Below are 20,478 nucleotides of genomic sequence, written 5' to 3'. Positions count from 1 at the left end.
CAGGTTACTCACATGGTTAATCTTTATTCCGAAAATTTAATATGATCTTGAATTAGTTTTATATTAAATTATTCTTAAACAAGAAGAAGTTTAAAGACTTTTTGTAGATTTCTAATAAATTACAAACAAATTTTTAGAAAATTAATTCTCCTAAATGTTAACAAACAATAAGTTAAAATTTAACAAAAAAAAGTTAGGGTTAATTTCACTAACACCCCCTCAGGTTGGTTAAATATCATTCTGAAACAACTTTCGAAAATTATTATCACTTAGGACTAATTTTACTTTTCCGCCACTAACATCGTTAAAAATGTGTGAAAAGACATATCTACCCTTATTTTTAAAATTTATTTTAAGCTTAAAGATCAGCAAATTGAAAAAGACAGCATTGCCCCAATAGTTTCTTTCTCTAAAATATGTGTGTATATATACAAGTAGGCTCTGTGGCCTTCAACGATGGCGACTGCGACTACAACGGTAACGAGGACGATGGCGACGGAAATACTCCAAAGATGACAAAGACCAGCAACGATTCCGACTAGGTTTTATTTGAAATAATCATTCCCACAAACAAACCCAAATCGACATCGACATCGTCAAAATTACAGTCAACGGGGCCACCACCACGGCGCTGCTACCACCACCATCCCCAACCCCCACGTCGTGCCTCGCTGTCCGGTCTTCAAAACCTTTCCTTTATATATATATATATATATATATATATATGGACTCTTAAGAATTTCTCAATTGGGTTTTTTTTTTTTTTTTTTTGGTTTTTGGTTATAAATTTAGATAAAATGGGAAACAAAAATAGATTAGATAGTCAATACATACGAGGAATATGTAAACAATGTGGCAGGAAATAATGGGCCTCCGTTGTCGGCGTGGTCCAGAGGGTTTGCGACAATGTGAAGGGAAAAGAGAAATATCAGATAAAATAGGAAATTTACATGATGTCAGAAATATCAGATAAAATGTCAAAGGGTATTTTAGTTAATTTACATGATGTCAGAGCTCTACATGAGATGGTTGGGGTATGAGTGAAAAACGGAACAAATATTTGCGGTATGAGTGATAGTAATTTTCGAAAGTTATTTTAGTGTGATATTTGGCTAAACCTGAGGGTGTCAGTGAAATTAACCCAAAAAGTTAAAAAGAAAATAATAATTATAATTTAAATATTATATATAATGTATTTAAAAGTAAAAATATATATGAAAATAACATTAGAATTCGGATTTGGATTGGCTCGGGTTGCTACCACTTCAATCTAGACCTAACCCTAATTAAATTCGGGTTGAGATTTTTCAACCCAAACCCAACCCTAATTATAAAAATAATTATCAAAACCCATAAAAAATCGGACTGGGCTCGAATTGAGTTTGGATTACTTAATCCAAGTTACATCCCTAAACAAAGTATACAAATTTATGATCAAATTTTGAAGGTAATAGAGATTTTATGATATTAGCCCAATAATTAATGAATAATAATAACTATCCTATTAAAAAGTCATATGGACAAAAAAACAATTATTTTGAGACCAAAGGAGTAGGTAATTATTGTATTAGACTCTTTCCTTTTTAGGAAAACATCAACAGAATAAAGTTGGTAATTAAAACATCACAAATTGCAATACTAACGTTAAATAATTTCCTTTCTTTCCCCGGTGCCCTCTCATCTGGACACATTTCTCACTCCAAATCCAACCCTCTGTGCGCCTGTGCCTTACTACAATCCAAGTCGTTTCAATTAAAACCCTATATATATACACACACACACCTATATCTATATCCCACCACCAATATCGTCCCACAACAATGGCACCAACTTTCTCTCACCTCTTTCTCTCTCCTCTTTTCGTTCTTCTCAGTACTCCACCTCTGTATTCTTCTGCAACAACTAAAAACAATCTTTTCCTATCTTCAACTCTAACTTTCCCAACAAATCAGGCGAAAAAGCTCATTCGAGAGCTCAACTTGTTCCCCAAGGAGGATTCAAACACTGGTGTGAGAAACTCTTCTTGGATTAGTAGTGCAACAGAGATAGTCGAGAAGCGCTTTGAATTCCCATATCTTGGTGATTCAGGGGCCTCTGTTCAAGACTTGGGTCACCATGCTGGTTACTATCGACTTCCACATACTAAAGATGCAAGGTAGGCATATATATATATGCACACACACACATAGAATTGTAATTCATCCTATATATATAATTAAATATGTGCATGGATTTTAAATCAGATTTTTACATAAATTGTGTGATCATGGTCAAATGGATAAATATAGCTTCATGTTTACGGGTTATCGAAAGTTGATTGGAGATGGGATCACCTGGTGATCTAGTCTGGGTGTAACCCACATTTTAGAGTTTTTTTAATAACATTTTATTAAATTATCCTGATCTACTTTTTTTAGTGGGGTGTTTTGTAGCATAAATTGGAATAGTAACTTTTAATGAGATCAGTGATCTAGTCCAACAGCTAATCCATATTTAGAGTTTTTTCTTTTATAATATTTTATTAAATTCTATTGGTCCACTTTTTTTAGTTGAAGAATTTTCTTTGAATGTAAGGATTGTGTAACATTTTCTCTTTGTTTTTATTTTTATCATAAATTTGTTATTTGTTGAGGAAGTGACTTTCTTATTTCTCAATATATAATTACGGATTTTAAGTTGCCTGTTGAGTTGAATAGCCCAATTAATAGAGATAGTTTCCTGAGTCCTGTGAGAGCCCATAGTCGACTCACTCCATCCTATTCCTCCAATCCTCCCCCTCATTGTCAGGTAGGAAAAAAAAAAAAATAATAATAATAATAATAATAAAAAATAAAATTAAGTTGCCAATTGAGCTAGTTTATATTTTTGCATAGAGAAAATTGCTGAATTATTTCAACCAAAAAAACCTTGCAGGATGTTCTATTTTTTCTTTGAATCTCGAAAAAGCAAGAGTGACCCTGTTATTATATGGTTGAGTGGAGGACCAGGGTGTAGCGGCGAATTAGCAATGTTTTATGAAAATGGTCCTTTCCATATAGACAAAAACTTGTCTCTTGCATGGAATGACTTTGGCTGGGATAAGGTACTAATTTTTTTTTCCTCTCTCTCTCCCTCCCTCTCCCAAATTGCAATCAATGTGATTTTTTTTTTTTTTTTTTTTTAATGGAATTTTTTATAGCTTATTATCAACAAAAACTTCTATCATAATGTATGAGTATATTGGTTCATAAAAAAACTAAAAAGCAGATCAATTTAACACGGGTGGTTGAGTGGTTAAATAGTCTTTTGGACTGAACAATAAACTCGGACGTTCTGAATTCGACTATAGGTCATCGAAGTTTACACCAAAGTGATTACACATTCCCGAAATTTACCTTGGAGGCAAAAGCAAGGCAAAAGCAAAGAGATATTTTATATTACAACTCACAAGAACTATGTAGTTGACATTTTGCATTGTTTTACAGTGTTGTGACTGTTCTTCAACAAAATATGTTGGAGTAGAATCAAGAGTCCAAGAAACTTTTGCATATTTTGCGCAAATTCTCTATTGCCAATAAATCCTTTATGACTGAGGCCAACAGCACCAAAAGATTTGCAGTAGTTTTTACTTTGGTAGAATTAGGACCAATTTTCAAGTTCCAAGGTTCAATTGAGGGGCTAAAATCTAAACACTGCATTAACATGGGCTTCAAACGATAAACAGAGGATAGAAAATCAAACACAATTGCAGCATCTGTGTAGTGGTGATTCTGAAACAAATTCGTGTCTTTCACGATGCACTGATCTCATCTTCCTCAAAGAAGAGGTAGAATTTCTGCTTCGCTTCAAGCCAGATTATCATGATTCTTATCTTGATGCAGTAGCAATATGACCAAAACTCACAACCATGAATAAATTCAGAAACATCTGCACAAAATATGCTATAATTAATCTTGATCACTCACTATGTGTATGATATGCTCAAAATCATATGGATGCTCAGACTTGTAATTGCACTAATGAATCTCACGTTTATAGTTAGATGATATATATCACTTGTCGATAATCTGGCAGATATCAAACATTATATATGTCGATCAGCCTACTGGAACCGGTTTCAGTTACAGTTCGGATGAGGATGATATTCGTCACAATGAACAGGGTGTTAGCAATGATCTATACAACTTCTTGCAGGTAGTTTGCAGACTATTACTCCCCATCTTCCCCATTCATTCTAATAAAACAGTTTTGTTCTCATAGTACTCTTTCAAACTTCATGATAGCATGATATAACATTATGGAATGCTTAGGAGTTGTTAGGATAAAAAAAAAAGGAACTAAGAATTCACTCTCCCTATAATGTTAGGCATTTTTCAAGCAGCATCCTCGGTATGCAAAGAATGACTTTTACATTACTGGAGAATCATACGCTGGGCACTACATTCCTGCTCTCGCAGCTCGGGTTCACCAGGGAAACAAAGGAAAAGAAGGAATACACATAAACCTCAAGGTATGCAACTACTATTATCTGACTTCCTTAAAGTAAGTTGGTTAAGCTAAATTAATCAGTTTTGGGAATGGTTGAACAGGGATTTGCTATTGGTAATGGTCTCACTGATCCTGCAATTCAATACAAAGCATACACAGATTATGCTATGGACATGAAATTAATTAATCAATCTGATTACAACCTTATAAGCAAGTCGATTCCACCATGTGAACAGGCAATAAAACTTTGTGGTAATTCTTCTCATTCCTAGATTTGTCTGTTCCTTTTCGTTAACTACATTTTTTCAGTGTTGTTAAATTGTCATAGAAGGCCTTATGGTTCTTGGTAATGTGCAATAAATCTTTCACTTATACTCCATAATGACAGGCACTGATGGTGAAGACTCATGCATTTCTGCATTTTTTGTTTGCAATAACATATTCAATAGCATCATGGAAGTTGCAAGTGGTAAAAATGTAAGAAAACTCATAAAAATCCGTTGTTTTTGTTTGCTATGCGAGAGTTACATTCGGAATTTTCTTCAACTGTAATCGGCAGTACTACGATGTGAGAAAGAAATGCGAGGGGGACTTGTGCTACGACTTCTCAAACATGGAGAACTTGCTGAACCAGAAATCAGTTAGGAGTGCTCTTGGTGTTGGGGACATAGACTTTGTTTCGTGTAGTTCGACAGTATACGAGGCTATGGTGATGGACTGGATGAGGAATCTTGAAGTTGGAATTCCTGCACTTCTTGAAGATGGAATCAAACTACTTGTCTACGCAGGGGAGTATGATCTCATATGCAACTGGCTTGGTAAACTTCTCTAATCCAATTGAAAGACTCAAATTTCTTAGTTTGAATGATCTATACTGATCCTCAAATAGAATTCAGGGAATAAGTCTTTACCCATGTCTACAATCATTGTGTGTTTCTATAATGGCAGGGAACACAAGGTGGGTTCATGCCATGGAATGGTCTGGCCAGAAGAACTTTGTAGCAGCTCCCACTGTTCCATTTGTAGTTGATAAAGCAGAAGCAGGGCAATTAAAAAGCCATGGACCCCTCACTTTCCTCAAGGTATCTCTCTCTCTCTTGCTTACTCTCTCACTCATACACACACACACAGAGGTAGGCAGCTGCAAGTTCTAATTTGACAACTTTGGCTGTGCACAATGACGAACAGGTCCATGATGCTGGTCACATGGTTCCAATGGATCAACCAAAAGCTTCACTAGAAATGCTGGAGAGGTGGACACAAGGCAAAATTGCTCAGAGTGAGACAGAAGGTAGGCTTGCTCCCATTTGATTGCCCCAAACTCACCAGTTTCATTTTGCACGATCAACGTTGTCTTTCACATTTGCTTTGAAACATGGCCTCCCAGAAGAAATGTTCACAATTGCTTGTAAAATAAGGCCCGATCATAGCGTGTTTGTGACTGTTACCCAACAAGCCATTTCATAAACTTTGTTCTGCATCGAAGATAAGTTTTCATTGTAGTCTTCAATTCTCTTTTAAATTTTATCAACTGAGTAACTACTACTATATATATCAACTATAAAACTTGGCAAAATGAAGCCTTCTTATACTTTTCTTCATCCCCTTGAGAAGCAGCAGCATTCAAACTTCAGAAAGCATATTGATATTGCTTATCTCTCTAAGGTAATAACATCAAAAGATAACTCTGTTTTGGAACCCAAGAGATTGATATATACAACCATGAAGAAGACCAGTTAGGAACCAGATTTTGCCCCACACAACGCCAGACGGAAACTATATTGCACACGTACAAGTACAACTGAGACGATTCAGTTCGAAACCAGTTCCAGTTATTGATCCATACAACTCCCTCAAGGTCTCGATTGCTGGACGAAAACCAGACTGCATAGGAACAGCTGAGATGACTCGCAGATGCTGTGCATTTCCATTTTTTGGTTTCGACAGTGTCGCTCTCAACATCTCTCTCCCTCCAGAACTTTATCCAAATTCACAGCTACATAAAAGGTTCTCCAATCAAACAGAGAGAATCTACAAGATCTCTAACGGAAGATGTTGGCTAGACATTCCAAATCATAAAAAAATCATTTTCAACCTAGAGATAGTTGTTCTCTTAAAAATCAATCAAATACCATGAACGGCTCAAGCCACTAGACCAGTGTTGGAATATGCTAATTAGATTTAGAAGCAAAGCTGCACAGAAGAATGACCCCTTTTGTTGTTGTAACTCACTAGGCGATTTATTTGAATATAGGACAATCAAATTCATTTTTTGAGGAAAATCGAGCTTGAATGAAGTCCTAATAGTTCTGTTTGGTTGGTGGGAAAAATGCTGGAATAGTTTATTTGGAATGGAACCCAGGAAAACAAAAACCTGAATTCAACTGGACCTAGAAAAGTGCTTGGAACAGAGTACTATAAGTTTGTAAACTGAATAAATCATGATAATAAATCTTTAACTTGTTTCCTAACACAACCATAAGTTGCATTTTCATTAAGAAAAACTTCAGGAATGAATCAAAGAAGTAAGTAGTTCGAGTACCAGCAATAGGGTGAACCTTGGCAGGGTCAAAGAACTCATCAGCAGAGCAACCAAATAGAACCCTAGCAACCTGTCAAAGCATATGACCACAAACACCTTTGTATCTGTAGCAATAGACATCTGAAAAGTGAAAATAGAAAATGTATTATGTATGTGTGTGTGTGTGTATATATATATATTTCAACAAAATCCAATGAAAACATCATAAAAACAAATGACCCAATTGTTCTACAAGAAACCCATTTTCTGAGGAAACAAACAGAGGACAGAGGGAAAACACCCAGGAAAGGAAAATATTAATACTTACGAGGACACGAAAGAGGCGTTTGGAAGAGGACGAGCCGGAGTTAAATGAATCGTTGAAATTGCAGTATTTGCAGAGAGGAGAGGAAGAAAAAAGGGTAAAGTGCACTAAACCCCTGAACTATGACCCAATTGCAAGAAACCCCCTTGAAGTATCATTTTGTTGCAACGGTCAACCAGCCGTTAACAGAAAAATCAAATTACCTTTTAGTCCTTAGGTTGAAAGACACCGTTTTTAAGGTCATTCTAATTTCAATTGCTGACGTGGCAAATAATTCTTACCTCCACTAAAAAAATGACAGCACATCAACCTTTTATGACCTTTTTTTTAATCTATTCTTGTTCGTTTTTTCTTTAGTGCTGCTTCCCTTTTTCTTTTTCCAAGCCCAAGAGAGAATCTCACGCGGGCACTGAGGAAGAAGACAAAGATGGAGCAACGCGGCGGCAGTGAGTCTTTGAATGGCAAAGATCGAGTTGCCGAGTTTGGTCGAAAAAGTCAGGAAATGAAGACGACATGATGTCTGCGTGCTCTGAACGGCGGCGAGCACACTATTCGGCGGTGCATTGATGCAACAGAATTGAAACACACCGGCGACAAACTAAAAAAGACAAGTGGGAAGAGAACAACAGATCCAAAAAAAATTAATAGTAAAAAAGTTAAAGACAACATATCCACCAATTAAATTGAAAAAAAAAAAAAAAAAAAAAAAAAACACAGTTGAGGTCTTTCAATTCTTCAATTGATGGTTTTGGGCAGTTAATTTAATGCCCAAAGAGAAGAATTTGACGGCGGCTGGAAATAGGAAAATGGGTGAAATGTTGCTGCTGGGTTTGGGTTTGAATTTGTATTTGCATTTGCAGGGGTAGAGAGAAAAGAGAGCGGAGATATTGCCAATTGTGGTGTTAGATTTGTGGCGCTAGTTTTTATTTATTTATTTATTTATTATTTTTTTTTTTGGGGGTCTTGATTGTGGGTAATGGGTCCTGTGGTGATTGGCGAGGTGGGGATTGTGGCGGTAGTTTTGGGGTTAGGATGATGGTGGTGGTTGGTGGCCGATGATGGTTGTTCATAGAGAAAGGAGAGAGAAAGGCCAAAATAGGTCATGGGTTTTGCAGAGTGAGGGAGGGTGCCGCCGGAGAATGTGGCGGCGAGGACGGTGGCCTCTTGGATCCGGCAGCCGCAGAAAAATACGGGCCTCTTCATCGGAAGTGAAGCACCGGCGACTTGTCCTTCAACTCGATCCGACACCACCGACTCCTTCTTCGCCACTGAAGTTTCTTAAAGACCGGCATAACTACAATAGCTCCTCCACACAGCTGGATGAGAGAGAAAGTTGAGAGGGAATGAAGAGGAAGAGATGGAGGATTACGCGCCACATCAGAAAATATATATATATATATATATATATAGAATATATATATAATATATCATATTTTATTCATTCACTGTTGTAGGGTTAATTTTGTCTTTTTAAAATTTTGGAACGTGACACGCATGCCTTCATTTCTGTCAAATTTCTAACGGCAGACGTAACATTTGCAACAAATAAAATAGTTTGGAGAGTTAAATATCTTCAGGATAGTTTAGGGGGGTTTATTGAGAAATAGAAGAAAGTTTAGGAAGGTTTAGTGCACTTTATCCAAGAAAAAAAGATAACGTGTAGTTTTGGGGGAGAGTTTTGTCACAGATGAAGCACACACTGTAACAGAAGTTGGTGTGATCTATGGCCACCACCATGCATTTTAGCGTTGTTGGTAGGGCCGCAAATGAACCCAACCGAGCGGAGCTTGGGTTTGTTCGGGCTCGGTTAGTTTGTTTAAGGAGTATGCTTGGGTTCGGGTTCGGGTTCGGTTCATGAGGTGCTAAAACACTTAAGCTCGAACTCGTCTTGATTTAAAAAATTCAGGCTCCGCTAGTTTAATAAAAATAATATATATAACATTTTTTTTGCAAATTCTCTTGAATTAGAATTTATTCCTCAACCATTAAAAATTAAAATACTTTCAAGATACCCTTTATTACAATCATGAGATCACATGTTAGGAAGAATTTTTTGCAATTAATCATTATATATTTTTATTTTAAATAGGGTAAAGACGAAAGTGCATTAAACCCCCCTAAATTATTGCCTTTTTGTAAATAATTCTCCTGAAATATTGATTTATTGTAATTAAAGACAAACTCATCACAAAATACTATTTTACACTTTCTCATTAAATTTGTCATTTCTTATTAAATTATTTTTATTATCTTTTCTCTTATCCAAATATTAATTACACTATTAACCTTAATTTTATTATTAGTATCGATTTATCATAAAAATGGAAAAAATTAAATAGATTTGTAATCATATTTTCTAATATGATTAACTTAAACTAAACTATATTATTTATAATAAAACTACTTATACTCAGTTTAAACTTTTTTTTTTAACATAAAAATACCTTTTTTTCCATACAATGTATTTATGAAATAAAAATAAAAAATTACCTAAATTGTTTAAAAAATTTCTACTGAATATTTTTATTTAAACAATTAATATAAAAATAAAAGATAAACTTATGCAAATTTAATGAAAAATATGTCATCAATATAGTATACGTTTTAATGAAAAACAAATTAAGTGTAATTCAAAAAGAAAGGGCACTATGGTTAGTTAATGAAAAATAGTGTAGGCATTGAGACATTTTGCAACCTAATGAGATAGTTGAGGGAGTGTTATGCACAAAATATGGTTCAAGGGGTTCCTTACAAATTTGGATATAATTCAATTTTTTTTTTTTCCGCACTTTATCCTTTTAAATATTATATATACATAGAAAAAAATTTAATACTCATATTTTATAATAGAGTTCAACCCATAATTCGAATTCATTCTCACCGGCAATATGGAAAATAATTGATTTGTGGAAGGTTGTACCATCATGAGCTTGTTCGAGTTTAACTTGTGAAGTCAAAGCGTCCCCGGGGGCTTGGCTCAGTTGGTAGGTGCTTGGCATTGGCTTACACTAGGCCAGTGTTCGATCCCTGTCAACCCCATTATCACCACCGACTTACTTGGTGTATCCTTGGGGCGAGACTCTGCACTCCCAAGTTTGTAACCTAGGGTGGGTCCCGAAGGGGCCCTGCCTAGGGGAGTTCCTGATGCTAAAAAAAAAAAAAAAAGAACTTGCGAAGTCAAAGTGTTGTGAGTCTTGTGACTTATTTTTTCTCAGTATAATTTATTTATGTTAAAGAAATTTTTTTATTATCTTTTATTTGTATAAAAGATTGGTTATTATGAAAACAATCAAAATTCATAATATAGGTTTTAATTATATTTTGTTTCATAATTTTAACAAAATTAAAGAATAATGTTTGAAAGCATAGAATCAATTCGAAATAAAAATTAGAGTAAATTTAATTAAAAGTTTGAATTAAATTTCGTTATTTTCAATTTCAAACTAATGATTGGTTGCTCCCAAATGTATTAAAATTTTGTTACATGATTCGGTTGTTTGTGTGAGATGGTTATTGTTTTATTATTAAGATAAAATAAAAAAAATAAAAAAAAAAACAGTAGAGTTCCATTCCATTTCACAATTCCCACAGCCCAATTTGGTGCCCGGGGATCAATCGGTAATTTTATCTCAATGATCAAACACGGGAACCCTGCAAAGAGTAGTGACTCCGCTGTCTATTCTATTATTGTGCATTTACCCTAACTTTCCATTTGTGTGGTGATTTTCTCTGAGTTTATGTTTGATTTCTTTCGTCAAGGTTTATAACTAGTGATTTGGGTATCGTCTTCCAGACCCTCTGTTTGCTTGCTAAGAAATCGAAGAAAAAGAGAACTGTGTGATATTTTCTTTCTGTACATTTCGTTGCTCGGATGAGTGGAGGGTTTATAATTTTTCTAAGACTCAAAACTATGAATTTCTTTTCCTACCCATTTTAGCAACCAATCAGACGATCACTTTAACTGAATAACTTCAGCTTAGGGCATGCATTTCGAATTATTGGTATTGCTGGATTTTGGAGTTCTGCCTTTATTTTTTTATATCTAATTCTTGACTTTTGCGCGTGTGTAACAGCAAAAGAAGGGTGCGATACCAAAATACTAGTTTTCTTCATAAATTGCCTTTATGGAGGCTGACAGGTATTTTGCTCAGTGATCATTTATTTATATAATATTATTGTATTGTTTGAATTTCTCTGGTTTTCTTCTTCTTATTGTCATTAATTTTAGGCAATCTATTCATTGTTTTTACATCTTGCATTTGTAATTGTGTTCCAAACCTTAAAGTAGTACCCTTTTATTCAGCCATCCAGATTGAATCATCCGAATCTTGGTGCATTAGCATTTAAAAACATTGTATTTATCAATTAGTTAGGTTTTTTTTGCTTGATTCCTCTCTTTTACCATTCTCTATGCGTTTAAAAAATAATGAATTTAAAACCTAGCAAAACCATAGTTCACACTTCACAGTAAAAGATAAAAGTTAACAGCCACAAATCAAATGACCGCTGCCAATAGGAAATGAGTATTTTTATACTCTCCATTGGTATCACAACAAACATGCTTTTAAATGTGAATGGAAAACTTGTGCATTTTAATCTTCATATTGATTTTGGAAAAAGAGAATTGAAGAAAGGAGAGGAAAGCAAAATGCTTGAGAATGGCTGCCATTGTTAAGCATTTTTTCGATCAATTTCCTTTCACTCATTCTTTCAAGATCCAAGCAGAACCTTATGCTAATGACTTTAGACCTCATATGTTGGAAAAAAATAAAACGTTCTACACTCAAAACTAGCTCATCGCATTCTAACTTCTAATGAATTGACTTTTTTTAGGATACATAATATTAATGCACTACCAATGAAATTAAAAAATGTGCATTTCTTTGAGGTAGAATTGTTGATAATTGATTGCTTGGTAAATATGTGGGAGATAATTAGTTCGCCATTTTCCATGAACCTCTGAACTTAGATGCCACAATATGGGCATTGGTTAACATATTTGATATTAGATTAGAGTAAATTGATATCATGAACAAGTTAATTATTTATTATCAAGTCAATTAAAATGTTCTTAAACATGTACATAATGTTGATTGCTTACTATAATCACCTGGAACAATAGATGTGAGTGGCAGTTACTCATAACAACAACAATAATCTAGTTGAGGTGCCAAATAATAGTTGATATGTCCTTTTAATAACAATTAGTTATTCAACATTGACTGAGAGCAAAAAGTTCTCTCTAAATCATTGCCTTGAGTGGGCTGTATGCTCTTATTGATAGGAGTACATTAGAAAATTGAATTTACATCTTTGGACATCGTATATCAATGCACTTAAATAGGGATTAGGGTACAAAGGTAACTACAATGAAGATATGAATAATGGGTTATTCATTGCTACTCCCTTGCAAGCTAATGAGGAATGGCCGTAAGCTTGGATCTACGATGTAGAAATTCAACACGGGAAAGCCTTTTGTTACAATATCAGCCAATTGAGCTGTGGAAGCAAACAGATCTAATAGTGAGAGTGCCATTGCAACAAAATGCCAGACAAAGTGTTACTCAACTTGGCATGTTTGGTATGACCATGTAGCATAAGATGAGCAGCAACGTGAGTTGCACTTTGCTTGTCACAGTTTAGAACCACAGGTTGCTGAACAGAGACATGAAATTCAAAAAGAAGAGATGAAAGCCGTAAAACCTCAGAACTAGTATTAGCAAATTACTCAGCACTGAACCGACATTCGGTTGCTTCTTAGAATCCCATGAGACAAGATTTGGACCTAAGAAGGTGCAAAGGCCAGTAGTGGAATGACGGATAGTGGGAATATCTTCCCAATTAGCATCATAAAAGTCAGATAACAAAAATAGAGCCCCGGGCTGAAAAGTGATACCAGAACTCATAAAAAAAAATTAAAAAAAGAAAAGAAGTGATACTAGAACATCAAGAGCCTTCAAATATTGTAAGATACACTTACTTTGGAATGACTGGCGGTAGGATTTGGATCTATCAAGTTTAATGGACACAAAGTTTGCAATGTTGTCGATGGGAAAAAGAGATGAGTTGAATGAAGATGGTGGCACGATGTTGCCTGTATGTTTTGTGTACAGATGGTGTTGTGTTGAGAAGATTACACAGAATGTGAGCAGCCGTTTGGCACTGATAGCATAAAGACAAAAGTGCTTTGCTGTGAAACATTGCCTCAATAGAGATGTTTGTTCCTGTTTATACCATTAAATTGCATGCATGAATTTACATCTTTGGCATCATATATAATTGCACTTGGATATGAATAAGGTGCAAAGGTAATAACAATGGAGATGTGAATAGTGGTAGGGCACTTATCATGCTGTCGGCAAGAATGCTATCTATTTTCTCTTGTTTGACTTTTGAGACATAATTTTGCTAGTAAATTAGGCATTATTTGTAAGCATGGTATAAGAAATTTGTTTCAATTGTAAGTGTGATATTTTCACATATATAATGTATTATGTATTGCCAACAACAGGAAACAATCCCTAATTCTTTGAGCTGCTTATCATTATATTCCCATTGTTTTACGTGTGCAATTTGTTTTCTCAGGCAATGAAAGTTTAGAAAGGAATTTATGTTTTATATGTTTTTTAAGTTTAGAAAGGAATTTATGTTTGATATTTTTTTACTCATAATTCAAGAAATTGGGCTTTAAGATCGTTCACATTTGTGTTCCAGGTTAAACTCTCCAAGCACATCCGCAATTATATTTGAAGTTCTGGGCCATCAGCTGCATTTTTCTCAGGTATTAGTCTTCTGGTAGATTTTGTGCACAATTTTTTACTTCCCTTACTTTCTGGGTATATTTCCAGAAAGGTATCACTTGCTGCAACCTTACATTCATGCACCTGGAGTTTGAGCTCTATGGGTTCAACAGAAATCTCACTGTTAGAGAAGTTAATCCATCTGAGCGTTATATTCTGTTATGAAGGGATCCAAAGGCTTGGACTCATAATGAAATATATTTTATATTTCTGCTGATTTCAAGACGACATTATCTTAACATTTACATAGTAAAGGGGCTGTAATTAGTTCAAAGGAAAGTTTTATCAATTTAAATACTGCATTCTGTATTACGAATTTCAAAGGTTATTTAAATAAGACTGAACTAACTTTTGAATTTATGGCATACATAAAGGCATGTTTGCCTGCCTACCATAGATTTTTATAATGAATTATGCATTTGAGATTTACCATGTTTGCATCAGCTACCGAGCATCAGATTCATGGTATAGATCATTGAACGTTACATTTGTTATATTAATTATCTTATCCATCTCTTATTGCTTCACTGACATTTGCAAGTTTGTTATAATTGTACTAGGATCCCAATTCCAAGCATCTCGGAACTACAGTTTGGGATGCATCAATGGTGCTCGTCAAATTTCTGGTAGTGTTTGTAATCCCTTTAGCTTTGCTTCTTACATTAAAATTTATATACATACTTGAAAATGTTTATGTTATTTTTCACAAATATGAAGTAACGGAAAACAGTAGAGTTGAACTGTGGAGCTGGATTCATCCTGTCAATCCCAGCTACATCATACGTGTATAAAAATATTTATGATATTTTGTATTTATATATATATATTTTTTGAGTATTTCGGTTTCTGGATATATTTTCATCTTTATCTAAACATGACAAGGATCTGAAAGCATCAGATATTGCCATGAAACTTTTTTTTTTTTTTTTTTGTTAAAGCAACTGACAATTGATGGAATGGCCGAAATCTTGATTTATGATTCCTCAACTCAGTGTTCTCACTGCTGAACAATTTGTTCAAATAAATGGAAGTTTGCATATGCCAGTTTTAAAGTTATTTGGTTGACTTGCTTAGGAGAAAAATTGTAGAAAGGGAAGGTTTTGCCCTTCTAAACTGAAAGGAAAACGTGTTATTGAACTTGGGGCAGGCTGTGGAGTAGCTGGATTTGGTGAGCTTCCTACAATTTGGTGTATTTTTAAATATGAATGCTCTCTAGAACTCTGTCCAGTCTATTTGAATTTATTTGGTGTTATTGCCTTTTTCAGGCATGGCATTGCTAGGATGTGATGTAGTTTCAACAGACCAAACTGAGGTTTTGCCACTGCTAATGAGAAATGTTGAGCGTAATACTTCAAGGATTTTGCAGGAGAATCCTGGTTCAGGTTTGCTGTTCAGTTTCTGGTCTGTTTCTCTTTCCTCTATACATTATGCACTTAATTTTGATTGGAAGTATGATTTCCATTCCAGTTTTGTGCATTGATTAAATGTTAGTGGCTTAATTATGTCGAGAATCTGTTGTCCATCTGATTGAAAGCTGTAAAAAACTAATGCCATTGAAGGAGTTTGTGGATATTTTGGTCTCTCACTTGGAAATTTTATCCCTTGTAGATTCCTTTGGTTCTAACCAGGTTGCAGAGCTCAACTGGGGTAATGATGTGCATATAAAGGCAGTTGATCCACCATTTGACTACATAATTGGCACTGATGTTGTAAGTTTTATCCATTTGAGCAAACGTATTCCCACACCTTACTGTAATACTTGCATTGGCAAACAATAAAATAGTAATATTTGTTTGTTTTTTATTTTTTGGAACTTAATATTTGTGTGTTTCTTACTGTGTGTGCATATTGGTTGTGGCACTGAAACAGATTCATGATGTTTTGAATCTAGTTCCTAAAGTTCTGCTGGTGTTCTTTCATAATTTTTCTGAGTTTGCATCCCAATATTCTTCATCATTTTTCAGAATGAAGTATTGTATTGTTTATTTTTTAACTAAAAAATTATTTCCATTCCGGTTTTGTGCATTATTCTAATTCAATACAAATAGCCTATGACATACATTCGTGGAAAATATATGCTAAAGAGTAATGACCAAGCATTAAACTAGGAAGGCATAACCGTCATGACTGAGTGGTTATCGATGTTCTTGGATTCCAATTAAGTTTTATGGTTGTTACATATAGGCTTCTTAAATTTTCAATTGCCCCCATGTGTGTTAAGGCCAGAGAATTAAAGTTTGCTTTTTTCCAACTGTAAGTTTTGTGTGTGTGTTAGAGAGAGAGAAGAAGAAGAAGAAAAAGTTCTCTATTAAAAATTCTAATTGGTTTTTGTAATGGCAAATTCTGAAATTTCAAGTTTTGCTGGGAAGAAGAAGAAGAAGAATAGCCTCTCTATTAAAAATCTAATTGGCTTTTGTTGCAACAGATTAAGAAATTTCAAGTTTTGCTGGCAACAAGTCCAGCAATTTTGAGGACCATTGCTACCGGAATGAATCTGTGGTTCTTAATTTTATCATAATTGGATGATGCCATTGTCCCATGTGTTAATGTCTGGGAAATTGAAAGAACAAACCTGGACTGAAGTTGAGAATGAGGATTTCATTGAAAAAGAAACTTTTAAGAAAATGGATCCAATGTGTCACATCTTCAACACTTCCTCGAAGAGTTGAGAAATTCTCTTCTATTCACCAGTTATGCTTAGCATAGCAGTACATCACCACCTAAAATTTTGTTCAAATTCTAACCCTTCCCTGCATCATACTCCTATAATATGAGCCCTTATTTTACTTACACAGTCAAGAATAATTGATAACATTGCATTTTGTTAAATAAGTGACTTTATTTATTTATCCATTTACTATTTTATTTTTTGGTGACTAAAGGAGTGTCTCCACCCTTTGGGTGAGACTAATCCCTCTGGACATGTGGCAGGCCCCAATGTCACATGTCAATTTTAGTCCAGGAAAAATTCTTGCGGGCCCTCAAAGAAGGGGAGCTGAACTCAACAATACAAGTTACTTTGCCAGATTATCTTTCTTAGGATTCTATCTAATGATTTCTCTGCTGCTTTTAAGATTGTATGAACAGCATCTAAGGGATGTGTCAGCCACTGTAGCCACTGTATCATCTCAAGGATTGTTTGATTTTTTTTTTTTTTTTTCTTTCTTTCTTTTAGCATTTGAATTAACCTCCTTGATTCCAACAATTATGCTTACTGGGTATGTTTGCATACTGTTTGGAATTCTTGTAGCTCTGACAGTTATTTACATATATCAAATATCAGTCATTCAGACAACCTGATGAAGAACCGAACATGGCCCAAGAGCTTGAATTACTCCCACACCTATTATTGGGGACGTGGGAATGATAGATGAATCAGGAATTTTTGTTTATTTATTATTATAATTATTTTAGTAACTTTTAATTTAGGATATTTAAGTAATTTAGTATTTTAGGGTTTTATTTATGGTAGTAGGATTTGATTAGGGTTTTCCTTGATGCCTATTTATATGTGGGTTATCAACATTGTTAAGGTACCTTTTTATGATTGATTATTGAATGCATTGAAATTAGAGTGATTTCGTCTCCCTTTCTATTGTCTTCTCCTCCTTGTTCTTGAAATTTGATTTCGAATCGCCCCTACCCCGTCTTGCATCATAACCTTTCTTTATGTAAATTAAAGACAGAGTATTCAGATGTAACACTATTTCATTTTATTTCAACTTAGGAATGAATTTTCTTATTTTTTGTTTAAGGTTTACGCGGAGCATCTCTTGGAACCTCTTTTGAGGACGATGCTTGCATTATCAGGACCCAAAACGACAATTCTGGTAATGTATCCTCAAAATATCCATTTATAATATCTTTTTTTTGGGTCTACAAAAACAAATTTAATAGATGTGGCCACTTAATACTGAAATATGCAGTTGGGGTATGAGATTCGTTCTACAAATGTCCATGAAAAAATGCTTCACATGTGGAAGAGAAACTTTGAGGTGAAGATTATTCCAAAAGCAAAGGTATATGTTATGTACTTGGAGAAGCTTTGGGTCTGAATACTTGAGATATCTTTAAAGAACATCATGCCGTTTCCAAGTAACAATCGCAACCCAGCACTGGGCTTTTACAAAGATCTTTGTGCTATCTGATAAAGTAAAGGATTTTCAAATGTGTTTGGACTACCTGATTACCATGATAAGTCCTACAGTAGAAACTCTTTTAGCGGAGTACTGGATAAGATTATCCAAATTAATCTTATATTAGGTTAAGGCTTGGTATCATATTCTTTTACTTGGGAGCAACTTTCAGTGGTTGGCCTTGCAACATGGAAAATATATCCAAATTAAACTGATATTAGGTTAATGCATGTTAATATGGTGCTTACGAATCTATGCTTCAGAGTTGAGCATAGGTTATAATTGGTATTCATAACTTATGCGAACAAAACAAATCTCTCTTTTTGCTGTAACTGATTCGAACCCCTTTATCCCATCTAGATGGACAGCAAGTACCAACACCCAAGCATCCAACTTTTCATTCTGAGATTTAAGCCTCGTGAAGAAAGCATAGAGATTATGACACCAGTTGGTCAGCAAATTGATGAGGTTGAAACTAGTAAAGCTGAGCATGGAGAGGAGGAGGAGGGTGATGGTAGTAGTGGGCTAGATGAAGTGGATGATTTTGATGGCGAAAAAGTCAAAGAAGAGAGCATGCCAGTTACAAATCTCCAAAAAGGGAAGCTTGGTGAATGGGAAGCAAGAAGATATGGCTCTATGGCAGCTCGTCTTCTTCGGGATGTAAAGATAACTTAAAACTTTTTCAGGTTTGTATCTATGTTTTGTTGTTTGCTTAATTATGTTTCTCGAATAAGCATTCACCCCCCCCTCCCTCTCCTCCTCAAAGTAAAGCTAAAAATAGCTTAGTTAGTGTCCTGCCAATGCAACGGTACAGTGAGCATTTTAAAACCATTTCATTTTTTTTTTTTTTTCCTTGAACCATACATGATGAGAAACATATAGTTGACATTGATATGAAGAGAACAAGATGTCCAAAAATAATAAGCTTAGGCCACTTTGAGTAGTTTAGAGAAATAACAGATCTGTTCTGGATATGTGGAGCAAAAATGCTGCTAGAAAATAGCACTAATAGGTATAGGTGGTGGAAGAACTACATAAGTAAATTGAACTGACAAAATGTTGTACTTTGTGAAGCCTTTTCTTCTAAGCCAAATATTCTCGTGGCAAATATAGTTGTTACCCATCTTTACAGCTGCTTCAGATGTGCTTCTAATCTACTATATTATTCGCTGCTGCAGAGATGAAGATGACCTATCCTTGCCTGGTTGTTGAGAAGACACTGGTTTTTATGACATCTACTTTATTCGACAAACATGTTGCTTGATGCCGTGCACATTTATCACTTGTTCAATCTCCTACTCCTTTTGCATCCAAGACAAACACAGAATGTGGAGCAGCGCAGCTTCCTTAATAGAGGGGGAGAGAAATTCCTTGCGAGGAACCATGGTGTGTGTCCTCATGCACATGTAAGTTTTCATGTTGCCATGCTTTGTAACTACCTAAACTTTTCCAAGTGCTTCTAGTTGTGTGGGTACTTTTTGATATTGAATGAGACATAAGTTTAATTTCTATCCTTGTAATAGTCAGTGTCATAAAGTAATATGCTGCACAGTTGCAGCACCAGCCTAGGGCTTGCCTGATCCCCATATGAGGTAGTCTCAACAGATGATGATGCAACCCCATTACAATGGTCTTCCTTTACCTGGTTTGTATCAGTTCTCATGAACAACACAATGAATATCTAAACCCTTGGCAGACATGTCATATCTAATTTAAACCTTGGTAACCTTTTTATGTTTGTTGTGGACAAGAAAATATTTCGAGCAAGAATGTCTGGAGTTCTTCCCAGAAGTGTCTTTGACATAATGCTTGAGCTGGCTAGACTGATTTTGTCATGGATTTCCAATCAGTTTGTTTCGGATGATGGAAACACATTGCGATGAGTAGCTCTCATATACAAAAGCCAGTGATGACTATCCGACATCGTCTGTTAAATGAGTAGCTCTCATATACTATCTGCATCATTTAACGAATGAAATTAGACATTCGATTCTCTGTATACAACTCTCGTTTGTTTTACAGTGCATTCTTCTTTCTTTTCTCCTCGTAATTAGAAGGAAGCGCGTGGGCGCGCGAACACACACACACTAGCTTGAGTGCCAGTAGGCCCAGGCTTGAGCTGAAATGGATTCCTTTGTTGGGTTTGGGTTGTCTCCCAACTTGAAGCCCAGGACTAAATTCCACAGTTAAACAATTTCAACTGGGCCAAAAAAAGAAGGCCGTTTCAAA

General features: G+C 35.1%; 2 protein-coding genes and 1 pseudogene across 5 annotated transcripts; 2 read left to right on the top strand and 1 right to left on the bottom strand.

Annotated features, from left to right (window-relative positions):
• The first annotated feature begins 1,820 nt into the window (after nt 1–1,820).
• Nucleotides 1,821–5,792, top strand: LOC132269795 (serine carboxypeptidase-like). Its single transcript, XM_059771036.1, has 9 exons — nt 1,821–2,155; nt 2,914–3,082; nt 4,054–4,173; nt 4,346–4,489; nt 4,569–4,719; nt 4,856–4,944; nt 5,027–5,285; nt 5,416–5,549; nt 5,656–5,792. Exons 1-9 carry the CDS (start codon nt 1,821–1,823, stop codon nt 5,776–5,778), a joined length of 1,524 nt encoding a protein of 507 aa, XP_059627019.1. The 3' UTR covers nt 5,779–5,792.
• A 451-nt stretch (nt 5,793–6,243) lies between these two features.
• LOC132269794 (uncharacterized) lies at nt 6,244–7,337 on the bottom strand (annotated as a pseudogene).
• Nucleotides 7,338–10,913: 3,576 nt separating this feature from the next.
• On the top strand, nt 10,914–20,285 carry LOC132269605 (uncharacterized). Of its 4 annotated transcripts, none has more exons than XM_059770863.1 (11): nt 10,914–10,973; nt 11,387–11,451; nt 14,028–14,094; nt 14,674–14,739; nt 15,188–15,281; nt 15,379–15,495; nt 15,722–15,822; nt 17,869–17,943; nt 18,040–18,132; nt 18,610–18,935; nt 19,428–20,285. In XM_059770863.1, the coding sequence occupies exons 2-10, from the start codon at nt 11,438–11,440 to the stop codon at nt 18,922–18,924; spliced, it is 942 nt and encodes a 313-aa protein (XP_059626846.1). In that variant the 5' UTR covers nt 10,914–10,973; nt 11,387–11,437; the 3' UTR covers nt 18,925–18,935; nt 19,428–20,285. The 4 variants fall into 4 exon arrangements, with proteins under 4 accessions (XP_059626846.1, XP_059626843.1, XP_059626844.1 ...); XM_059770860.1 differs by lacking the exon at nt 10,914–10,973 and adding an exon at nt 10,984–11,092; XM_059770861.1 differs by lacking the exon at nt 10,914–10,973 and adding an exon at nt 10,991–11,314.
• The last annotated feature ends 193 nt before the right edge of the window (nt 20,286–20,478 follow it).

This window comes from Cornus florida, unplaced genomic scaffold (assembly GCF_030987335.1).
Source record: "Cornus florida cultivar Cherokee Brave unplaced genomic scaffold, ASM3098733v1 CherokeeBrave_3.0.0_Hap2_Chr08, whole genome shotgun sequence".
Classification (NCBI taxonomy): Eukaryota; Viridiplantae; Streptophyta; class Magnoliopsida; order Cornales; family Cornaceae; genus Cornus; species Cornus florida.
This window is presented reverse-complemented; position numbering and strand designations above follow the sequence as displayed.